The following is a 20,680-nucleotide window of genomic DNA, read 5'->3' on the forward strand; positions in this document are numbered from 1 at the left end:
TGCCAATACAGAGGCTGGATCCATACAGTTAACCTGGTTTCACACCGATTTTACAAACCACAGTTCTATCATGAAGTCTGAGCTATTTAGGATCAACAATCATCCATTTGTTGGTTGGAGGATGTCTGGTTGCATTTAGCACAAATCCAAATAATTCTGTCCAACAGGATATTAAATATAGAAAGATGTTCATGCTGTATTACTTTTAATATCACAGCCACTTCTCATATGAATGCCTCCAAAGGTGTAGTGGAGAAAGCACTGCGTTCTTTTCCTTCCATCCATCCATCCATCCATCCATCCATCCATCTTTTGCTCATCCGCTCATATTTTTATGGGGGTTTTTTGTGTGCAATTGGGACTTTTTGGAGTGATATCTTTTTCATTGTCATGAACTTGTCACGGTGCCTGGCGGTCTCCTTCCCCCTCCAGCTCTGCCCTAATGTTCCTGATTGCCACCAGCTGCCATCACTCTCCTGATCATCTTCTGTGGATTCAAAAGGAGATCAACGCCACTACTCGACGCCAGTTTGTTACCCCTTATGGTGACTGCTCTGGTTCTAGCCTCTTTACAGCTTTGTTCCAAGTCTCTGGCTCTAACTAATTCTCTGCTCCCTGTCTCAGGATCCTACCGCTCACGAGTGACGGCAGCACGGACCTTCCATTCTACGCCTCAGGAGCACGGAAACTCTCGGCAGCCGCTAACCGCTTCAAGACCCTCCAGCCACGCCACAGCCACGTCTAACCTGGACACTCCTCAAACCAGACATCTTCACATCTGGAGCAAACAATAAATCCATTCTCATCCTCCACTTACCTGTCTTCCTTCTGGGTTGCAGCATCTGGGTTCCTCATCCTTGTGAAATCATGACAGAACTGTCATGATGTCATACAGAAATAAATGTGGAGACTTTGACAAGCAGATGAGGCGCTTAGGTTGCAGCAGGTTTCCCCCCTTTTTCTCGTGAGGGCAACTGCACTTTGTGTAAAAGAGGAAAGAAGCCAAGAAAAACAGCGATAACTTCTAGGCATTAACAATCTCAACTGGTTTGGACCTGTGGCATGGGAGATTACCTCAGAGCTGGACGGGATACAAAAAAACTTTTGAAAATAAAATGTTACTTGTCCTCAAAAATTTTGAGCACATGATCAGAGGGAAGTTTTGTCGTCGGATTTCCCAAAGAAACCCGATGATTTACTCATTGTGGAAATAATGTGGAGGAGAAAAGAATGCTAGCTGCAGGTGCACTTTGATTCTCAGCATCTTAAACATTTGTGTGTTTTTCTGAAGATTCAAATGCTCTACAACATGTCCAGCAGCTGAAGGAAGGTGTGGCAATCCGCTGAGCGGGAAAGCGAAACTTAAGTGGAGAGGAAAATCGAGGAGGGCTTGGCATTGTGAGGCCCACGCACTCACTTTTTTTTCATAACCACTCTCCCAAAACATTCTTCAACCCACGCTGACATCCAGACCCATAAACACACCGGGATCTCAATCCTGCAGTCACAATGTCTGTTTAGTTACCTCAATGAGCCTCTCAAACATGTGCGCCAGTGGGAGGAAGGAAATGAGGCAATCGTCTTTGTTGGGGAAAATGACTTTCTGCAGGACAACAACAACAAATAAGACTATTTTAAAATTCATTTCCACAAACCAGTCAATTAAACATTTAGGATATGTTGATATGTTAATAGTGTTCACTAAATCTGCAAAAAAAAAGCAAGTCAAATGTTGGAAAATGAATGATAAAAGCAAAGGGAGTGACGGTCAACTCACATCTGTCACTTTGAGGAATCCTGAGAAGTCTGCCACCACGTTTCCATGCGTAAGCATGACTCCTTTTGGATTTCCTGTGAAGGCAAACACATTTTTCTCCTTTTAATTTTTTGTTTCCTTAATAACATCTTCCCCAGGGTGTCTTACACTGGTTTGAAAACATTTGGTAGACAAAGAGAGCTCTCATCAAAGAATGCGATGCAAAGGAATGTGGCCTGAGGGGACACGCCGATTCCAAAGAAACTGTTCAGAATCATTTTCTTGAGAAGGATTTTTATCTCCAGCATCTGCTGCTGTGTGTTGTTCCTAGACTGAGTTTGATCCTCGAAGTGTAGCAACACCACAAGTGTTGCTAGATTAAACATGTGGTGCAAAAAAAATGACTCACTGATTAATAATCCTAATAAAAGTGAGCCACTTTGCAAAAATAGATGCACCACAGTTCATCCAGCCGTTGTTTGCTCTTAAAGTCCGACTCCAATCATCTTTTGATCCATTTTCAAAGTGTTCCCAGTAGTCTTAACTATAATTATGCTGGTTTTAGCCAAAATCCAAAATCCTGTGTTGTTTTCAATGACATTGTTTTTGCAGAGCGGTTAAAGTTCTTTAGAAATTTGGCTCCAAGCTGCGGCCGGGACTTCTCTGCGTTGGCCTGTTGTCATTTCCCCATCATCCCTTTTTTAAATACTTTCTCCTGCTAGTAGTTACAGCCCCTCACAATCCAAACCTAACAATAGTGGTGCAACAAAAGGGACGAGCAATATTGGAGCTATCCAACCGTACAGTTTTGAGCCAGATACCAGCAACGTTTAGGAAAACAAAGACGTACATGGATCTATTTGTCTGCAAGTGGATGCATCAGAATGGAGCGGAGCAGGGAGCTTGTGGTTTGCAGATTGTAGATTTTAAGTAACAACTACAAGTTTTTTACTAAATGCATTTTTTTCTTCTGCTTCTGATTCACCACCATTTGAATAAATACTCAGAAATGCAATATTAAGCTCTTCTTATGCTATAAGAACATATTAAAAACGACAAAGCTACAATTTTCATTGAAGTGGGTATTTTTTTTCGTTGCAGTGACTTAAGTATTCCTCTTTTTGAAATCCTTCCCATACAGCCTGGGAAACCATATACTGGTAGGCTATAGGAACTGAAGAAATGCTGCAACAAAAAACAGGAAGTGTTGCAGAGGATGCATGCATTTATCACTCACTACCACTCAGTGGCAGTATTGCAGCTCAACAACAGAAGCTCCTGTTCACATGAAAACTGACACCAGAGTCCCTAAATGACCTGTTTTTTTTTTTTTTTGTTGCCGCTTTTTTTCTTCTGTTGGTTTCAGCCGTTGCTGGTCATGAGACTCGCCTGGAAAGCGGCTGTCTCCAAGAACACAAATGTGCCGTCATCTGACATGACAGAGCACGCCAGAGAATCCAGAGCAGATGTTTTAGGGTTTGAGGGAGGGGATAAAAAAAAAATTGTCCTCTCGGCATCAGATTTGCTGTGGCAAAAGTTGATTTACAATAAATGCTTGTTTTTATTTTATTAACTCCTCCCGCCAATACTTTAGTGTTTATGAACATAGCACTTCTACTGTGCCATTGAAGGAAAAAGAGAATAGCAGAAGGTAAATTTAACAGTGGTGTGACATTGAACCACTTCTAAACCATAAGCATGGTGGAAAACACCAAAAAAGTTAAGGCTTTTATTTTTAACAAAGTTTAGATTAAAGGAGTATCAGACTCAACCAAGTCAGTGATATAGTGTTTCCAGTAAGTCACATGGTGTCAGAATGTAGAAAACAAAGGGCAGCCGCTCTGTGCTGCAGCGACTTCCTGTAAGCAGACACACGCAATCTTATGCAACAGGCGCTCCTGTTTTTAACCTGATTTTTTTCTAAGAAAACTACGAAAGCGGCTTTCCTCCGTCAAGATTGCACAGCAATTTGCAACCTCCAACAGTTTGAATAGAGTAAATAATGTAAATGTGTGGGTGTGTGATGATTATGAGGTTATTGGTTGGGTAAACCTAATTAATAGATGGAGATTTTTGGAGTATTTTAGATTTTTTTTAAATAAAAGTTAAAGTAAGTAAAAGTAAATAAAAATATTTTTAAATGAAAGTTTTTTTTCCTTTCCCCCCGCAAAAATATAAGTGCAAGGAAAGATTTTTCTTTCCTTTGGATCAACTTGATCCCCCTAATGAACGTGATTAGTTTGGACACCAAAGTCAGCAGAACTGAAGGCGACCAAAGGGATATTTGTAAAGCTATTTGCAGCACTGGAAGCTGCAATCTAAAGGTCAGAAAGTTTGCAAAATATTGACATCATTGTGCAAATAAAGAGGTCATTGTTTATATCCAAGAAAATTGCTGAGTCATGAAGCTGAGGGGCCAAACCTGCAGGATCGTAGGCCAACATGTGGCCGGCAAAGTCTAAACAAGCAGACTCACAGAATAAAAAGGATGTTGTACTGAATAGTAGCACTAAGTGGAGCTATAGTCTGATGAAGGCTTATCGAGAAAAAACAGATTAATCCAAGACATCATTTAGAAAAGTGTTACCAAAAAAGTCCAAAACAACAAAAATGCTGCACAAGTGAGAATAAAAGATTGAACATTAATATTTGTTCATAAAAGTTATATGGACGTTTGTAGAAGAATAACAAAGTTGAGAATTTTTTATTTATTTTTGATTAGTAAGTGGCAGAAACTTCCTATTTTTAAATGTACTCATCAGGGCAAAAAAACAAAACAAAACGGGATTTCTTCCAAATTCATACACGTGTTTTTTTTTCACATCTAAAAGCTTTTCTCTGTGCAGACATACCTACACAGAAACTCAGCTGACCGCAAAGTCTCACAATTCAGAGAGTCTGGAGAAGAACAATAGTTAGTTTAGATGCTTCAAAACAAATCCCAATCTTTTCACCTCAAAAGCTGCATGAAGCTCTTAGAATCTTAGTGTTGCAACTGTGGTAAACAAAAAGAAGGCAAGAATTCTTTCAAGATATTTCTGTTGGCAGCAAGTTAGTAGTTCTTGGGATCCACGTCCACTGAGTCTGACCACAAAGATCATCCAAAATGTAGTTGGTTTTTTAGCAGCTAAATGATTTAAAAAAACAAAAAGGGGTTATCTTATCGTTGTAATCAGAATCAAACTGATAGGAGTGTTAGGTAAAAGGTTGGTTGGAAACATGGCTTACTCTGCTGGAAACGGTTTGTGTGGTTTTAACATGTTTTTATAGCCTTTTTCTCATGGACGGCATTCAGTATCCAAGAACAATTGAGTTTAAAATTGCATTTCTGAGTATTTCATTACGAAAATCGTGAATAAAGATCAAATAGGAAAAAAATGCAGCTGGAAAAAGATTGTAATTGTAGATAAAAGCGAAATAATTCTAATGAAAAGACCACTGGGAACGCTTTGAAATTAGACCGATGGATGAACGGAGCAGGACTTTAACTTGCTTTCCTCTGCGTGTGTGTAAACATTCAGCTGTTCAGAGTTGCTCAGATTTACTGTGTTTTAGGCAATGACAGTACATAATCACTGGATATACTGACCCCCCCCCCCCGGTACTGACCAGGAAGTACCTGCTGGCTCCAAGAAGCCAGACTCCCATAGACTTCTTTTGAGAAATAAGCAGGTATTACTCAGTCATTCTGCTTGTCAGAATAACTATTCTTGCTCCGATACCCTTTTCATAACATTTTCTTGCCAATTAATTTTTTTCCAATATATTATTTCTTTATCACAAGTTATTCAAGTTAAAAACTGACCAATCAGATGCCTCAGTAAAAGCATGTGGTACATTTGGTTGACAGATTCTCCCGAGCCGCTTTCAGTGGAAGGGGTGTGAACTTCCAACAATCTTATTCCAGATTGGCGGCACTAGTCCCCCTAGAAACGTAACTCAGATCAAGTTGGACCAATCACTGTCGACTGGCTCCAAATTGCAGCGCCCGTATCACGGAAAAAATGGCGACTGAGGTAAGGTCTCCCGCTCTGTCCAGTGATAAACATCTGTGGTTTTAGGCCTAATATGTTTAGATGCTGCTTTTGTTTGAGGGAGAAAAGCGTTTGCTTCTTTAATTTACATCTGAAATATAGCCTGCTATTTTAATCAGTGCTTCCTTTGTCTCCTATTTAATTCTTTTGATTATATCGTAGGCAATAAGTTTTACCTTCATGGCTGAATTTGTTTGCAATTATATTTAAAAATGCTCTTCAATGTTTTTTCAGTTCAACAAGGTGACGCTAAATTAAGTGGAGTCCTGCATTTAATGGTAAATTGCAAATTAGCGAAATATGGCGAGAAGGAGTTTAAAACTGTTTAAATTAAAATGGAAACAAAAATCTTTGCATTTAGTTTTATTATTTGTGTGCTAGGAATTTTTAGTGGAACAAACCTGTAGTTCCGCTGGTGAAACAGACAATTGACAGGTCGTCAGGTGCTGGCGGCTGTGGGCAAAAGTGGCATCAGTCACATTTTATTTACATTTTAGGTTTTCACTCATCAAGATAGAAAAATCTCTAACCAGACTTGATGTTTTTTTCCCACTTTTTAATACCCAAAGTCTTCATTTGGGACCAAAATGAAGATTCGGGATTTATACCAAATTAAAAATCACAACCACTTTCCAAGCTGATCAGAGAATTCTCAACAATAACAGAAATATTTCGGAGCAGTTCTCAGGTCAGGTCTTGTAAATTTCATAAAACATTATGACGTTAAATAGGTGTTGCTGGTAAAGATTAATTTTACGGGCCAAGCAGTGACCTGTTGTAAATTGCTCAATAGTCAAGGTAGTTCTAAATCTGCCTGCAATGGTAAAGTCACAAACCTTTATGATACTTACTATTGGTTTTCTGTGGTGCTCTCTTCCCAGAGCCTGCAAAAGAAAGAAAAAAGAAAGAATTGCAAATGAGTATACAATTGAAGCAATGAGATCAGAATTTTTTCTGGTATGATTTCCAGACATTTAGGTTTTTGTCAGAAAGTTTTCTTTAGGATAAAAATATGAGCTGATAAAAACGAGTCCTGATACGGAGGTTACCGTCACTTCAGATAAAGGCTGAACGGCTGTCAATCCACACTTACTGACAGTTTTAAAGTTCAGGCAAAACTCAAAATATATGAAAAGAGAGGTTCACATTTTTAAATCTTAAATGACGTGATTTAAAAGACCACTAAAGGAACAATATGGACTCTTCCAGGAAGTTCAATCAAATCTGCAATATTTTTTAGATTCTCTTGTCTCCAGTTTTTACATTTTTGTTTCAAACACAAAATGTAAATAAACACAAATATTCAAAAATAGACAGATAAAACAAAACCATGTGCTTGAAAAGGAGTGGGAGGAAGAAAAATCTTTTATGATCCCACCCCTTTTTACAACACCATAATTCTCCTTGTTTCCCAAATGAGGTGACTGTTTTACCACTTGGACAAAAGCCATAATATCCTGGAGGAGTTTCATTTGTGATTAACTGATATTTAACCAGCTCGACTTTATTTCTCAGCTACATTTTATTAGTTTTTTATTCAAAAGTTTACATCCACACCATAACTGTAAGCTGTCTTTAAATTCAGGTCTTTTAATCTTTCTTTAAATATTTATTTCACTGATCACTCCTTTAATATATTTATTTATTACTGTGAGTTGTCTTTGTACATGAAACATGCTACACAAATAAACTTGCCTTGCCTTTGTTTGACTTTGTTGAAGAGCAGCGTCTGTCAGCTCTTCATGCCGCAAATGATCAGATAAACTCAACAACAAAAAACCTCACCTGGTATGTACCTAAACTGTCTGTGCATTGTCATTAAGATTCAGTCCAGAGATAAAGAAAAGAAAAGCTGTTACTGCTCCTGATATTAATGGTGGTCCAGTCATAGCAAGAAGGCCTTATCTTCCTATAAAGCTGCAACAAATTAAAGATGAGTCACTTTAGTTTTAAGTTGAGTCAATGACCTTTCTCTGTTTTTGCATCTTATTTTTTTAATCTGAAGTACGCATTGAGTTCTTTAATTTAAGAACACTTTAATTATTAACAGGTAAGGTAATGATTTAGAAACATCACTAATCAGATTCATTAAAAATAAGACCATCCAATTCATAAATAGGGCAAATTGGACGAGATCATGAATATGCTGCCACTAGAGTTAAAGATTGACACCATTTTGACTATTATCAAATCTCCTTTTTGGAAAAAAAAGACTTTCTTAAAGACCCACTCCCATGAGGATTGTGTTTTTAACGTGTTCCTGTGGCATTTTTCTGATGATGGAGGACATATACAAAGAAAATTAAGCTTAATTATGCATTTTTGACTTTTTTTTAATTCAAATTGTGGTGAATCAGAAGCAGACAAAAAATAAATAGAAAAAACGAGCTTATTTGTGACGTAGAAAATACTCTGGGCAGGCCTCAAGCTCCCGTCTCCGCTCCATTCTGATGCATCCACTTGTAAACAATTAGATCTCCGTGCGTCCTTGTTTTCCTCATCCAAGCAGGTATTTAGCTCAAAACTGTGCGGCTAGAGTGTGAGGGGCTGTAAGCTAGTGAGAGAGCATGTAAACAAAGAGCTCTCAGGAGCGGAGAGGGGAAGGGGGTTGCGTTGCACAAGTCAAATTTCAAAAGAACTTCTGTTGCTCTGCAAAAAAACGACAAAGGTTTATTTGGATTTAGAAAAAAATATATAATTAAAAGACCAATGGAAGGGCTTTCAAAACAGATCAAAAGATGATCGGAGTGGGTCTTAAAAAAATAAGTGTCATTATACTTTTTGTTATTGTTCTATAGTTTAGCAGATAAGAAACAGTGTTTAGTCTGTGAAAAGCCCATTTTTAAGTGCAATTACTGAAACATCTCTATTTCAAACGTGGCTGCTTTGACCGTTTTCCATGCAGTACCTCCACTTCCTGCATGGCCTGTACATGGACGCCGCAGTTCTTGCTTTTTTCCACCTGGGCGGGATCAAACGCGTCCATCAGGATGATTCGTCGCAGACCTGGGGTCTCTTTCCGCTCCACGTTGTCCAGAAGCACCTGAGCTTTCTCGATTTTGTCACAGATGACTGTGGAGATGTCGGCTGAAATGAAACAAGCACACAAGTGCGCACAGTTCCTTGTGTGAATAACGTCAAAATAAGGAATAGAAAAAAGGGACAAAACACAAGGAGTTAGGGTTTAGTTTCGATGCTTTTTTGGTCTCAGAGGTTTTGTCTGTGTAACATTTTTAATCCTTGATTTTACAAACATGCTGGATGGTAGTGCTGACTAATCCATCATTTTGTAATTCGTTCATTGCTTTTTTAATACATTTAGAAGGCTTAAGCTCGCAAATACTTTAATTAAATACTTTCTTTTTACACTTAATGACACTTAAATCCAGGATGTCACTGGTTTTTGTTTCAGTGACCAGTGAGGGGAGCTCCAAATGCTTGAATTAGTCACCAGCAGTTAGAAGTGGCTGCTTCACAATTCAGCACTAGTGCTATGTCTGCTGGAGAAAATACTCTCAAACCAAATTGGATTTGGGTTCCACACACTTTACTGTTTGATCTTTGATGAAAAGTCGAAATCGAATGAGCTCAAAAGGAACTTTATTTTCTGAGTGGTATGGAGTTTTGTACGAATGAGCACTGGAATGAGAGTTTTCTCTGTATTTGTGCTCTTACCGGTGTTGATGATGAACCTTATGGCGTCTGCGCCAAGTGTGTCATACAGAGGCACCACTACCATTGAGTAAGTGTAGCACGCCAGCTCTGAGATGATCCACTGGAAAAAAAAACAGAGAAGAGATCCAACTCAAATCCTGGAGTCCAGTGTGGAAATTCACAGCTTTACCCACTCATGAGAGAAGAGTCGGCTAAATGAAATGAGGACAGAAGAGGAAAAGAGCGGCGGTCACCTCAGGTCTGTTCTGAGCAAAGACTCCAATGAATTGATTGGGATTGGGCAGGCAGCCTTGGTGCAAAAGGCCTGAACCCAGGTGCTCAGCACGAGCCATCACCTGAAAGGTAAAAAAAAAAAACATTTACAATCAGCTTTGAAGAATAAAAATACATTTAAAAAACTTCCATTCTATTTTTAAAGAAGATTTTCCTTTCTGCAGAAATTCACAGAGAAATCCACTATTACAAGCATGGCCAATACGGCAGCTTTGGCCACCATTGGGAAAGACCTCAAGGCAGTGAGTCAGAGTTGCTGCAACACAGTTTCCACTTTTCAGCGGAAGCATTGCATTTTATTTTCCATCCATCCGCAATGGCTCCATTACTGCATTACTGCCTTCATGTGAAAACCAACAGGCCTGGATTTGCCCGTCTGTCTTTGGAATCTGTCAAGGAAAGTCCGCCGTCTCCTCACAGACGCACCCTTTTCTTTAAATAAAGCTCACTTATTCCTCGAGTGTGTCTACTTTTAAGTACCATCCAGTGTATTTTCCAAAAAATAGAAATTTTATATTGTGTATTTTTATTTACGAAGTAAAAGTGACCACCAACAGAACCCGATAAACAGCAGCTCCTGGGTGGCTCTAACCTCTTTGTAGGATATCCATTTGTAGGGCTGGTTGGGTTGTCGGGAGCCTAAGCAGGGTCCATCACCTGTGGAATAGAAAGAATGAACAAAATGAAGTTTTAATACTTACGAATTAATATTATTAGGGTTTGAAGTCTAAAAACTGCGAGGCTTCAAACAGATCAGAATAACGACTCAACAAAACAGACATTCAGGTATCCCTTGAAAGAGAGATTTGATCTCAATGAGACTTCCTGGTAAAATAAAGGTAAAATAAAAAAAGAAAATAAAAAGATTCCATCTACATTTGAATTCACTACCACTACAATATTTTAAACAAATATTTAGATCTCAAAATAACAAAAGCCACTGTATTTAATAAGATCTGCCATAGGATGGTTATGTCAAACAGCCGCTACGTACATTCTGAGCAGATTACATGGATCATAATTGGTCATACGTGAAAAAGTCAGAAAAGTTGTGGTCTGGACGTGAAATTTTCACAGATGTATCATGAATGAAACCATGTTAAAAGCGCAGAAGAAGTATGAATAAACCACACAAAGAACATGCTTTCAAAAGCCAAATCTGGCACAAAAGTTCCTGCATCGGTTAGGTAATTGTAACGCGATGTGTGCGCCGGATAAAAGTCTTACATCGGTGGTACATGTGTGAAAAGTCCATTAGACACATGTGGACATATGTGGTAATGTCGTGGAAAGCCACAAATTTGGGTACGCATCTAGCGAAAGATTTACATAATAACAGCGTAAACAAAGTTTTTTAAGTTCTATGACAATTGCAAAATATTTGAGGAGTTTAGTTGATGTCTAGAATACAGAAACATGTTAATTGATGGGCTTTAGTCATAGAATTTTAAATTCAATTTAAATTTTAATATGTTTATTTCATAATGGAGTTGCATAAATACTTAACATTTCATTTTCTGGTTGCATACGTTTTTTTTTTGTTTTTTTTGCTTTTTTCCCACTACTTTACAGTGGAAAACGTTCACACTTTAGGAGGAATAAAGGTTTATTTTATTGGTTTTATTGGCTACTTGGTTTAAAAGTAGACACGAAAAATCAATTTAAGGTAAAAAAATAAATAAAGCAATGCATCAGTGAAAAGAAAAAGCAAAGACGTTTCAGGTTTCAGAGACTCTTCAGATTCTGCTCACCTGATATGTGGAGTCCTCTCTGAAAGACCTCGTACATAGTCCTGGCATCGTCATGGTAATGAGACAGCAGTTTGGAGGGATCCCCCATCATAGATCTGCGACCTCCATCTTCATGCTGACAAAAAAAGAATTAGGGAGGCACAATATTAACGCAGCTCTTTGAATCTGTCAGGACTTAATGATGAAGAACCAGCACAGAATAAACTCACAGGCTTTCACTCACAGAGCACAGAAAGGGGATTAATTTTTTTATTTCTAAGATTTTCTCAAAATAAGCACATTACATTTGGGAGATCAATAAATAAATATTTAGGTATCAAAATAAACTTGATCATAAATGTTCATATTTTGTTGCACAAACTAATCCACTAAATGGCTTTAAGAATTGATTTTACCTTGTGAATATTAAAGTATTAATCTGTCACGCAAAACTATGTTGAACTTTAATATGTTGGGGTTTTCAGTGATGAAAGCATGTTCACATTTTACCTTCTGTTATGTGCTAAAGAAAATCCTCTATTGCAGAAATAGAGTTAATGTAATAAACTTTTTTTTGGATGAACACAAATATATTTTTAGTTTTTTTTTTAAAGAACGAATCACAGAAATGAACACACTGGTATTGCTAACCTTTTGCTAACCACAGATCAAACTTTAGTCGCCCTTTTACATCCCGACTACAATAACCAAGTGTTGCATCCGGTCCAGGTTAAGTCAACCCTGAAATTGTGAGACTGTCATGTTGTTGAATCACGCAGACAGACAGACTTGTAAGTGTGTGACATGGATGTGAAAGAAGGAAGGGCTGTTGGCGTTGTTGGGTGGGGGGCGATTGAGAGGAGGCATGTGTCACACATTGCTGTGAAAATAAAAGAAATTGAGAGAAATTCAGTGATGCCTCGGTTTAAAAAGAAAAAAGAGTGGAATGTAGAGTATTTCACTCAAGCTGACAGAATTCAAGGTATTTTTGTTTTCTAAAAAGAGTCAGTTTTAACGCCTGATTAATACATAAATCCCACAAACCAAATTGTTCATTCTTGGGGTTTTAAAGTCCCACTCTGATCATGATTTTGATCCGTTTTAAAAGCATTCCCATTAGTCTTATAATTATGATTGTGCTGTTTTATTTTTTTGTTTGTTAAAAAAATAAATAAATAAAAATGCTACTTTCTAGGACAGTTTCTGCAAAGCGGCAGGAGGTCATTAAAAAATTTTGCCTCTAAGTTGTGGGCAGAACTGTTGGCGCGGAGCAACCCCGATCCCACTTCCCTTCACCCATAACGGAGCAATCTGTTTAGTGCTCTCCTTCTACCGTACAGCCCCACACGGCCCTAACCTAAGATTGCAAACAAAAGAGCAAAGACAGAAAATGGGCGAGCAATATTGGACCTACTCAGCATTTTGAGCCAGAATCCAGCTCAGAAGAGGAAAACGAAGACGCACATGGACCTAGTCATCTACAAGCAGAGAGTGACGTTGTGACCTGCCCAGGGTATTCTATACATCACACTTTTCCCTACTGCATATTTTCTTCTGCTACCGATTCACTATGATTTGAATAAAGAAACTTTGGGCCTAATTTTCTTAATATATGTCCTCCATCATCAGAAAAATGCAGCAGGATCTAGTTAAAAACACAATTTTCATCTTAGTGGGTCAGTAACAAATATAAACACATGCACTTTAGCTTGATTAGAACACATTTAGCCTTACAAAACATCCACTTGGACTTGTGCAAAGACATAAAATAAGGGCAAACTTTTACTTGCTCTGTGTCTACATAAAGATGGAGTGTTTATTGACACAACCAAACTGAAAGGCGGTCATACCGGCACTTCCTCAGACTGGTGCAGCAGGCTGCAGGGAGGCTTGATGGGGCGTGGTCTGGTGGCGAGCCAGTATGTCAACACGGCGGTTAAAGCCCCGATGCCAACGAGTGTGGAGGTGGGCAGGGAGCGGAAGAAGTGTCCCAGCTCCTCCATCTCGGGTATCCTCAGGCCACTCATGATGTCCTGGGCCTGCATCTTTTCCATCAGGGTGGAACTCAGCTCTGCAGGACAGACAACGGTCACTCAATGACAGTGCAGAACTTTTCCAAAAGGGCAAACAGATCAACACCCGATTGCAACAGGATGTATGAGTTCAAAAGGAAATCAAAACATTGACATTTTTTGGCTAAATTTAGACTCAAAATAACTTTTTTGGTAAGAAATTATGGCTAGTTTATGTCTTCTACCAAAAAAACCCAAATGTGGTTATGTAATGACAATACAAAGCCAACCATTAATTTCATACTTAAAGTCGAAATACACAAATTCTCTGCAACCTGGCAATATTCAACCTCAAATGCAAATCGTATTCAGGTAGTAGACAATTTCCTTTTTGATGATCTATGTTTTTTTTTTAAACATTTTGCATGAGACCCACCCACATACGCTTTCCACAGAGGATGTTCTTGTTTAGCCTTAATGAGCTTTAGGAGAAGAAGAAAAACGAAGCAAGAAGTGGCAGGATTGAGGCAGACAAACCACAGTCTGGCAGCTGACAGCAGACTGCAGACAAAGGCATAAAATTACTGATGTGAAAACATAAGAACTTGACCACAATTTCTGAAAAACATCTTTCCTATCTTAATCTGCCTTTAATCCACCAATTCAAGTTTTTTAAAAGTTGAAATAATCTTAAACAAGACATTTTATTTTACATTTTAAGCCAGGATTTGGTTTGTGATTGTAAAAAAAAAAGTCACTGAACCAAGTTTGTGAGAACGTCTTCAGCTTTATTAATGGTGTGATGATGCATCAAAGCAGCTGCAGAGAAGTCGCTCTGCAGAAAACATGCCACTGGTAAACTCAGGAAGCGGTCAGATGTGAGAGCGTCTTTATACAGCAGATAAAGGCTATTAAACCATTGGCACATGCAAAGTTGCACAAGCTTCCTTCAAAGACTTATCCATCTTTTTATGACACCGTTGTGTAAAAGTTGCACTTTAGCACTGTAGATTTTGACCTCACATCTCCTTAGACCTAATTTATGTCACAAAACGAGTTAAAGATCCCCCACCCCATTCCTGCTCTAGCTGCACAATCTGAGCGAGGTTGCAGATATGGCAGCAGTGAGAACCAGAGATACTGCAGAGTAGACAAAACACACGCTCATAGACACAGCAAACGTATGTTTGAGCAGAGAGGAAGTTTGATGGAGGACTTCCTACCCTCCCATGGGAAATGAGTCAGACTGCACCACGTGCTCGTCGCTGAAACACTGCAACTGCTCACGGCCAATCCGAATCACTTCCTCTCTCACGCCGCACTACAGACAGACCTTTATAAATATCTGAGGCAATGAGAAGGCAAACATGCACATTTTATTTTAGGAGAAACGCTACTTTCTATTCTTTTTTCACTGCATCACTCATCAGTCAGATCTATGAGTTGCAAAAACGTTTACGGACCCAAACTTCAAGACCCACTCCTGTGAAAATGTTTTTGGCGTTTCTTTTACATGTTCTTGTGGCATTTATTCTGATGATAGAGGTCATTTATTAGGAAAATTAAACATGAAATTGCATTTCATGGTATTTTTTTTATTTAGAAGGTTGTGAATCTGCAGGAGACAAACCAAAATGCAGTTTGAAAAAGAGCTTGTGATGTACAAAACACACTGGGTGGGCAGTTTGAGCCAGATGCCAGCTTGGATCTAGTAGTTTGTAAGTGGATGCATCAAAATGGAGCGGAGCAGGGGGCTAGTGGCCTGCCGACTGTAGATCATCCATCACAAAAACAACTGCATTTTTTTGTCTGCTCCTGATTTACTATACGATTTGACTAGAGAGATACTTGGAAATGCAATTTTAAGATGACATTTCTATAGATATGTCCTCCATCAAAAAACAAGACGTCAAAAAAATTAAAAAAAAAACACTATTTTCAGAGTGGGTCTTTAAAATAAAATCCAAGATTCATCTTGGAAAATTTAAGTAAGTTAGCAAAATAAAAAAACTATCATAAAATCCTCTTGTCTTTGGCCATATATGCCATTTAGTGACCAGTTTTAATGTTTGAAACGTAATTTGGATTTCTATTTACGCTCCAGGTCTTTACAAAGTGTTTGTGCTTTTTACACATTCCAGAAAACATGACTCAGACTGCAATCTAACAGCCGATAAATAAAAGCATTCCAATTTGTCTTGAAGGCACACCTTTTTCCAACTAATCACCATCCAATGCAGCATAACCAGTTAATGAATTCAGCTCTAAACTCCACATTACAAAGCTGTGCTCAAAACCCTGTGTGTGTCATGATGTTTGCATTTCTTGAATCAAACTGATCCAGACTGACTTCACTTCCCCTCATCACCTGATCTGTTATGTGTAAGGCGGCTCTGACACGTGACACCACAACGACAGCGCTCCACAGCTACAGCCCATCAGCTGCACCGCTTACAGTTTGGCTGCATGTTACCTTCAGGAGCCCTTTGGTGAAGTCCCACACACCACTTTCCCAAACACTCACCTGAATCCGCTCACAGGCAAGTTTCTGTTGAGATAGAAACCATCGACCGTGACCGAAAACCCACAAGATCCCGGTGATGAGTCTGAAAACAGGACTGCATCTTTAAACCGCAGGATCCCCATGCTACTTTCAGCTGTGCTGGTGCTCAGATGTTTCCTCTTTTTTTATTTAGGCTTTTTGTTTTATTTTTTTTTACATCTATGCAGTTCCAGAAACAGCAATGGGGAATTAAGAGCTTCACTAGTGCAAGGAACTAAAACATGAAACTGTAATTGAGGGAGAATTTTTTGCTGGAACAAGCGTTGGTACTGAAAGAGTCGTAATGGCATTAAGTTATAACAAAGAATCCAGCAGATTCAGATATTCAAGATAGAAACACAAGAAAAAGATCATTTATCAATGCGCTTTATCTTTAAGGTAACTGTAATAGTGAATAAAATAATATAAAAGTGACATATTGAAAAATGTGTTTATGTTATATTTGGAACATATCTAACATTATTTCAGCATAACCTTAAAGTAACATCTTTCTCAGAATGTGTAGCTAATAAAATTGTAGTTTATATATAAATCTGAAGAGCTGTGTAAAATATTTTTGCCATTTTTAAAAAGCAAAAACAAAATAAAAGCTAATGATTGACACTTTTTAATGTTCTGTTCTTGCAGGTCACGCAATGCATCTGAAATAATAAAGAATCCTCACTTCTAGCCATCAAATTCGCTTTTTTTTTAAATAGGTTTATGCACAATGTGGAGACATTTCCAAGTGTTGACTATAATGGTGCCACGTTTTTGTCGTGTTGTGAAGTGTTCTGGTTGCAGGAAGCCGGTTTGTGCTGGTTTGTAATAGAAAACAAAAGCTCTTGACCAGCTCTAAATATAGACAGACTGCATAACCCACTGACACCGCTGTGCACGGAGCTGGAATGAAGGCGTGCACAGCTGACTTATTAAACATCCCATTCCACAAGTACACACAAACGCACTCACAATCCATCTCAATCCGGAGAAAATAAAGGATTAGATGAAACAGGGTGTGACACAGTTGCAGTAATTACGACTAACACTAGTGTTCAGAGCGGCTTTGTCATCACTTTTGAAATCCTTTGAATTAAAACACTTAATTAAACTTTAGTTAAAAAAAATGAATCAGAGGAATTCCAGGCGATAAATCAATATGATTTTTACAACGTATAACATCCTTAGGTTGGAGGTTAGAGATTGCAGCAGAACTTCCACATGTTAAAAAGTGATATGAAGGGAAATCTGTAGAAGAAACTATTTTAGGAGCTAAAAAGGCATTTCAGTCATTGTGGGAATGACAAGCTTTCTGAGAAAAAATTAATTATTAATATAATAATATAAGCTTCTGTGAAAGAAAAACCACAAGTCCAAGTTTTCTGATTTTATCATTACGAGCTGTCATTCTCTGCCCTTGAACAAAGTCTGTAGAACTGAACAAGATATTTGAGATGTACAGGTTACTGCCCTGAAACAGCAGCAGGAGTGATCACTGCTACCTAATCCTTGTTTTTTTTTTTTTTTACTAAGACAAAAATGTTTTTCTAATAGAAAAGACCAGAAAAACTGCAGATGTAACAAAGGTCTTCAGTTCTGAAGTTTTTAGTACCAAAATACTGTGTTATTTCAAACAAAAGTTTAAGTCTCAGACAAATGCACATTGCATGAATATTCTCTGACATCATCCATCAATGATCTTGAAGTGGGAGTGTTCACAGGAGCTTGCCCCGCCCCACACAAAAAGGATCCCTTTGGATCCCTTTTTTTTAAAGGGATCCAAATCTCCAAAAATTTGAGCTCTATAGAAACTTCAATAGAACCAAAACAAAACACATAATGAGAAATAAAAAAAGAAGCAATTTACACCACAACGATCTTTAAGAGCAGACTGTAGTTGTGTTGTTAAAGCTGACTCTTTAACATAGGAGTCAATGAAGATTTGCTCCCTCCTGCAACCTGCCCCCAGTGGTCTTGTGAGGAACTGCAATATCCGGCATTTCCTAGTTTGCATCTCCCACCTGATCTCTAGCTATGATCTTCCTGGCAACAGCTGAGTACCTGATTTAAGTGACACCAGCCAATCAGAAGCTCCGAGGACAGGGATTGGAGAAAAAGATCCACAACAGTGTTCACTTATTCCTGGCTGAGCTATAGTCAGAGCAAAAAATGACTTGGAGCTTTTTAAATGTTGGAGGTCAAAACAGCACAATTATAAACTTTTTTTTTAAGTAATGTTGAGCAAAGATAGACTCAACTTGGAAGCAAAGTCTTGGAGATGCTTTTTTTTAAAATTGAGAGGACTGTTTTGATTGATTCAGCTCTGTTTCAAAGACACACCTGCATTTCCAAGAGCATCATTCTCAAAACCTCAGGAGAAATACACAACACCAGATCGGTGAACAAGCCACAAGATCTCTTGGAGCATTCACGCCCTTGTGGGACGGGGTATTATAGGACACGAGAGGCTGTTCTAACCTTTAGTGCCTCCATGCCAACCATCGCATCTGCATTTTCTTGGGTGTGTTGACATAGAAAGTGTCTAATAAGTGTTGTCTTAGATCTATTAAATATTGTTTTATTACATTACACCAGGATTAGTATGAGCCAACTGGTAGATTTTCCTTTACTGTTACTTTCTTATTAGCAATATTAATAAAGGATTCTTTAAAACTGTGACCCAAAAATCAAGATTTGAACTGAATCATGGGAAAGTGAATTCCCGAAGCTACGTTCACATCGCCCCGGCAACACGCGTTCTATGCAAACGCTCATAAGTTTCTGTGTTCGAAACTCCAACATTCATGGGTAGACACACACATTTTTAGAACCGGTGTCGGGTTTCTACGTACAAAACGCGCAACCACGGAATATGTGTTACAAGTTAAACCAGGTCAGACCTTAATCCCTTTAACTTTGACTCAGATACCAACTATTTGAAAATTGATCATTTAGGAGATGTCAATAATGCGGTTTGTACCCGAATGTAATTATACCACAACAAGTCTTTCATTTATCTGAATGGGGCTGTGAGGGAAAAGGCCTGGAACAAGATTCGCTAGGTTTGCACCAAGTCGACATTTTGCACCAAGTCTCTTCCTCTTAATAGATACAACATCTAAAGTGAAAAATGTGACTCGCTTTGACAATATAAAGATCTAATCTCTGACAAAGACTTTCAATTCAGTTGAATACCACAGATAAATGTGCAAAAATTCCCCAGACGATGCCATCAAGAAGTAAAGAAAAAACTAAAAAATATGAATAAAATAACAGTACAAGTTATGTTTTAATGCACAGTTCAAGCACTGCCTAATTAATTGTGGCCTAATTTTATAAAATAGTGCCTATGTTTTGTGTTCCTGTTTATCCAAGGCTGCATTAGTTTGGATTTTAGGCTCCCCTGAGGACCAGATAGTTTTTTATTTTTGATGTCATGACATGAAAGTCTTCCAAGTTGAAATGGGAACTGTTTGTCTTTTTCTGTTCTATCTTTGTTGATAATAAACGATCCTAAAGTCAATGCCAGAACGGAGTATGGGAGATGGGGGTATAAAGTCTTCCTCAAGGTCTTTTCTTTTCCCACCATTTTTTGGACTGATTCCACTTTCTGAAGAACAATTTGTGATGTGTAAATCAAAAGGGTTTTAAGTGAATGAATGAGAATCTCATTTGGACATTTGGCACTTTGACTTAAATAATTCTGCAGCTCTGCTTGGTCCTCAGCGCTCTGCCCTGCAGTGACCAGAATACAGTCCAACCCGAGGATGCACACGCAGCTAAACAGGGATGTCTGCAGACAAGCACACTCAAAAAGACTGTTGTTTCAGCTGGAGAGAATAGATGAACAGCAGGCAGGCAGCCCGCCGGCCGGCCACTCAACATGCACATTGACCTTGAACAGCAGGAGAACTCAAAGACCTCTCCGTTTATTCATTTGTGGAATTTAACCTCGAAATCATTCACTTTCTGCATGCAGTCATTTTTTGGTTGTCGTGGGGCTAAAAAGCATCGTTCTTCTATGACGGCAGCCATGCGGATTCAGTGAGGCGTAAAGTGCTGGAAGCATTATCGTCAGGAAACAAGATGTGAAGTGCTGAATAAGACTTTCTGGAGTCCAGCTAATAAATAAAAAGAAAGTTTGAGTTTAATGTTTTGGTTTTAAATACTATTTAATATATTATTAAAAGTAGTTTAAACATGTGAATGTGTATTTGGAATACAAAGAACTAATTTTCTAATGAATTTACTATGCATTTCTCGAATACATAAGCTTGAATCATTTAATTATTTAAAAAAAATGTTTTTAGGTTGTCAATGGTTACAATCATCTTAAATGCAAGAGTATTTTGAAGGCTGCATCGCAAAAAAACAATTAAAAAAATAAAAAGACAATGACTGTTGTTACTTTCACTATTCAGACTGTGTATAGTAGGTCGTTCACTTCTATAAGGACTGGACATCTTTACAAGCGTTTATGTTAATTCCAGTTTTTGTGGCAACAACATAAATCCTGATTGATCTGTGTGAACGAAAAACATTTTTAAAGGTTTTTCCACATATTTGACAACATTTACACATTTTAAACCAACCCTTTATTGTGTATTTCTAGTGTTCTTTGAAAAACAAATCTCATTTTAGGGTGTAAATTTCCCTAT

The 20,680-nt window shown here is 38.2% G+C and overlaps 1 protein-coding gene across 2 annotated transcripts in view; it reads right to left on the reverse strand.

Moving 5' to 3' along the window:
• Positions 1-20,680, reverse strand: part of LOC101163681 (long-chain-fatty-acid--CoA ligase 6) — a 35,488-nt gene that overhangs the window by 9,775 nt on the left and 5,033 nt on the right. For both annotated transcript variants that reach the window (XM_004076100.4, XM_020708665.2), the window contains exons 2-11: positions 13,319-13,539; positions 11,490-11,604; positions 10,331-10,395; positions 9,699-9,800; positions 9,466-9,565; positions 8,699-8,877; positions 6,642-6,674; positions 6,192-6,243; positions 1,778-1,851; positions 1,526-1,603 (exon numbers count right to left, since the gene is read on the reverse strand). In XM_004076100.4, coding sequence (XP_004076148.1) covers positions 1,526-1,603; positions 1,778-1,851; positions 6,192-6,243; positions 6,642-6,674; positions 8,699-8,877; positions 9,466-9,565; positions 9,699-9,800; positions 10,331-10,395; positions 11,490-11,604; positions 13,319-13,539 — 1,019 coding nt within the window. The remainder of the gene's footprint in view (positions 1-1,525; positions 1,604-1,777; positions 1,852-6,191; positions 6,244-6,641; positions 6,675-8,698; positions 8,878-9,465; positions 9,566-9,698; positions 9,801-10,330; positions 10,396-11,489; positions 11,605-13,318; positions 13,540-20,680) is intronic.

The sequence above is a fragment of the Oryzias latipes genome, chromosome 14 (genome assembly GCF_002234675.1).
Source record: "Oryzias latipes chromosome 14, ASM223467v1".
In the NCBI taxonomy this organism is placed as follows: domain Eukaryota; kingdom Metazoa; phylum Chordata; class Actinopteri; order Beloniformes; family Adrianichthyidae; genus Oryzias; species Oryzias latipes.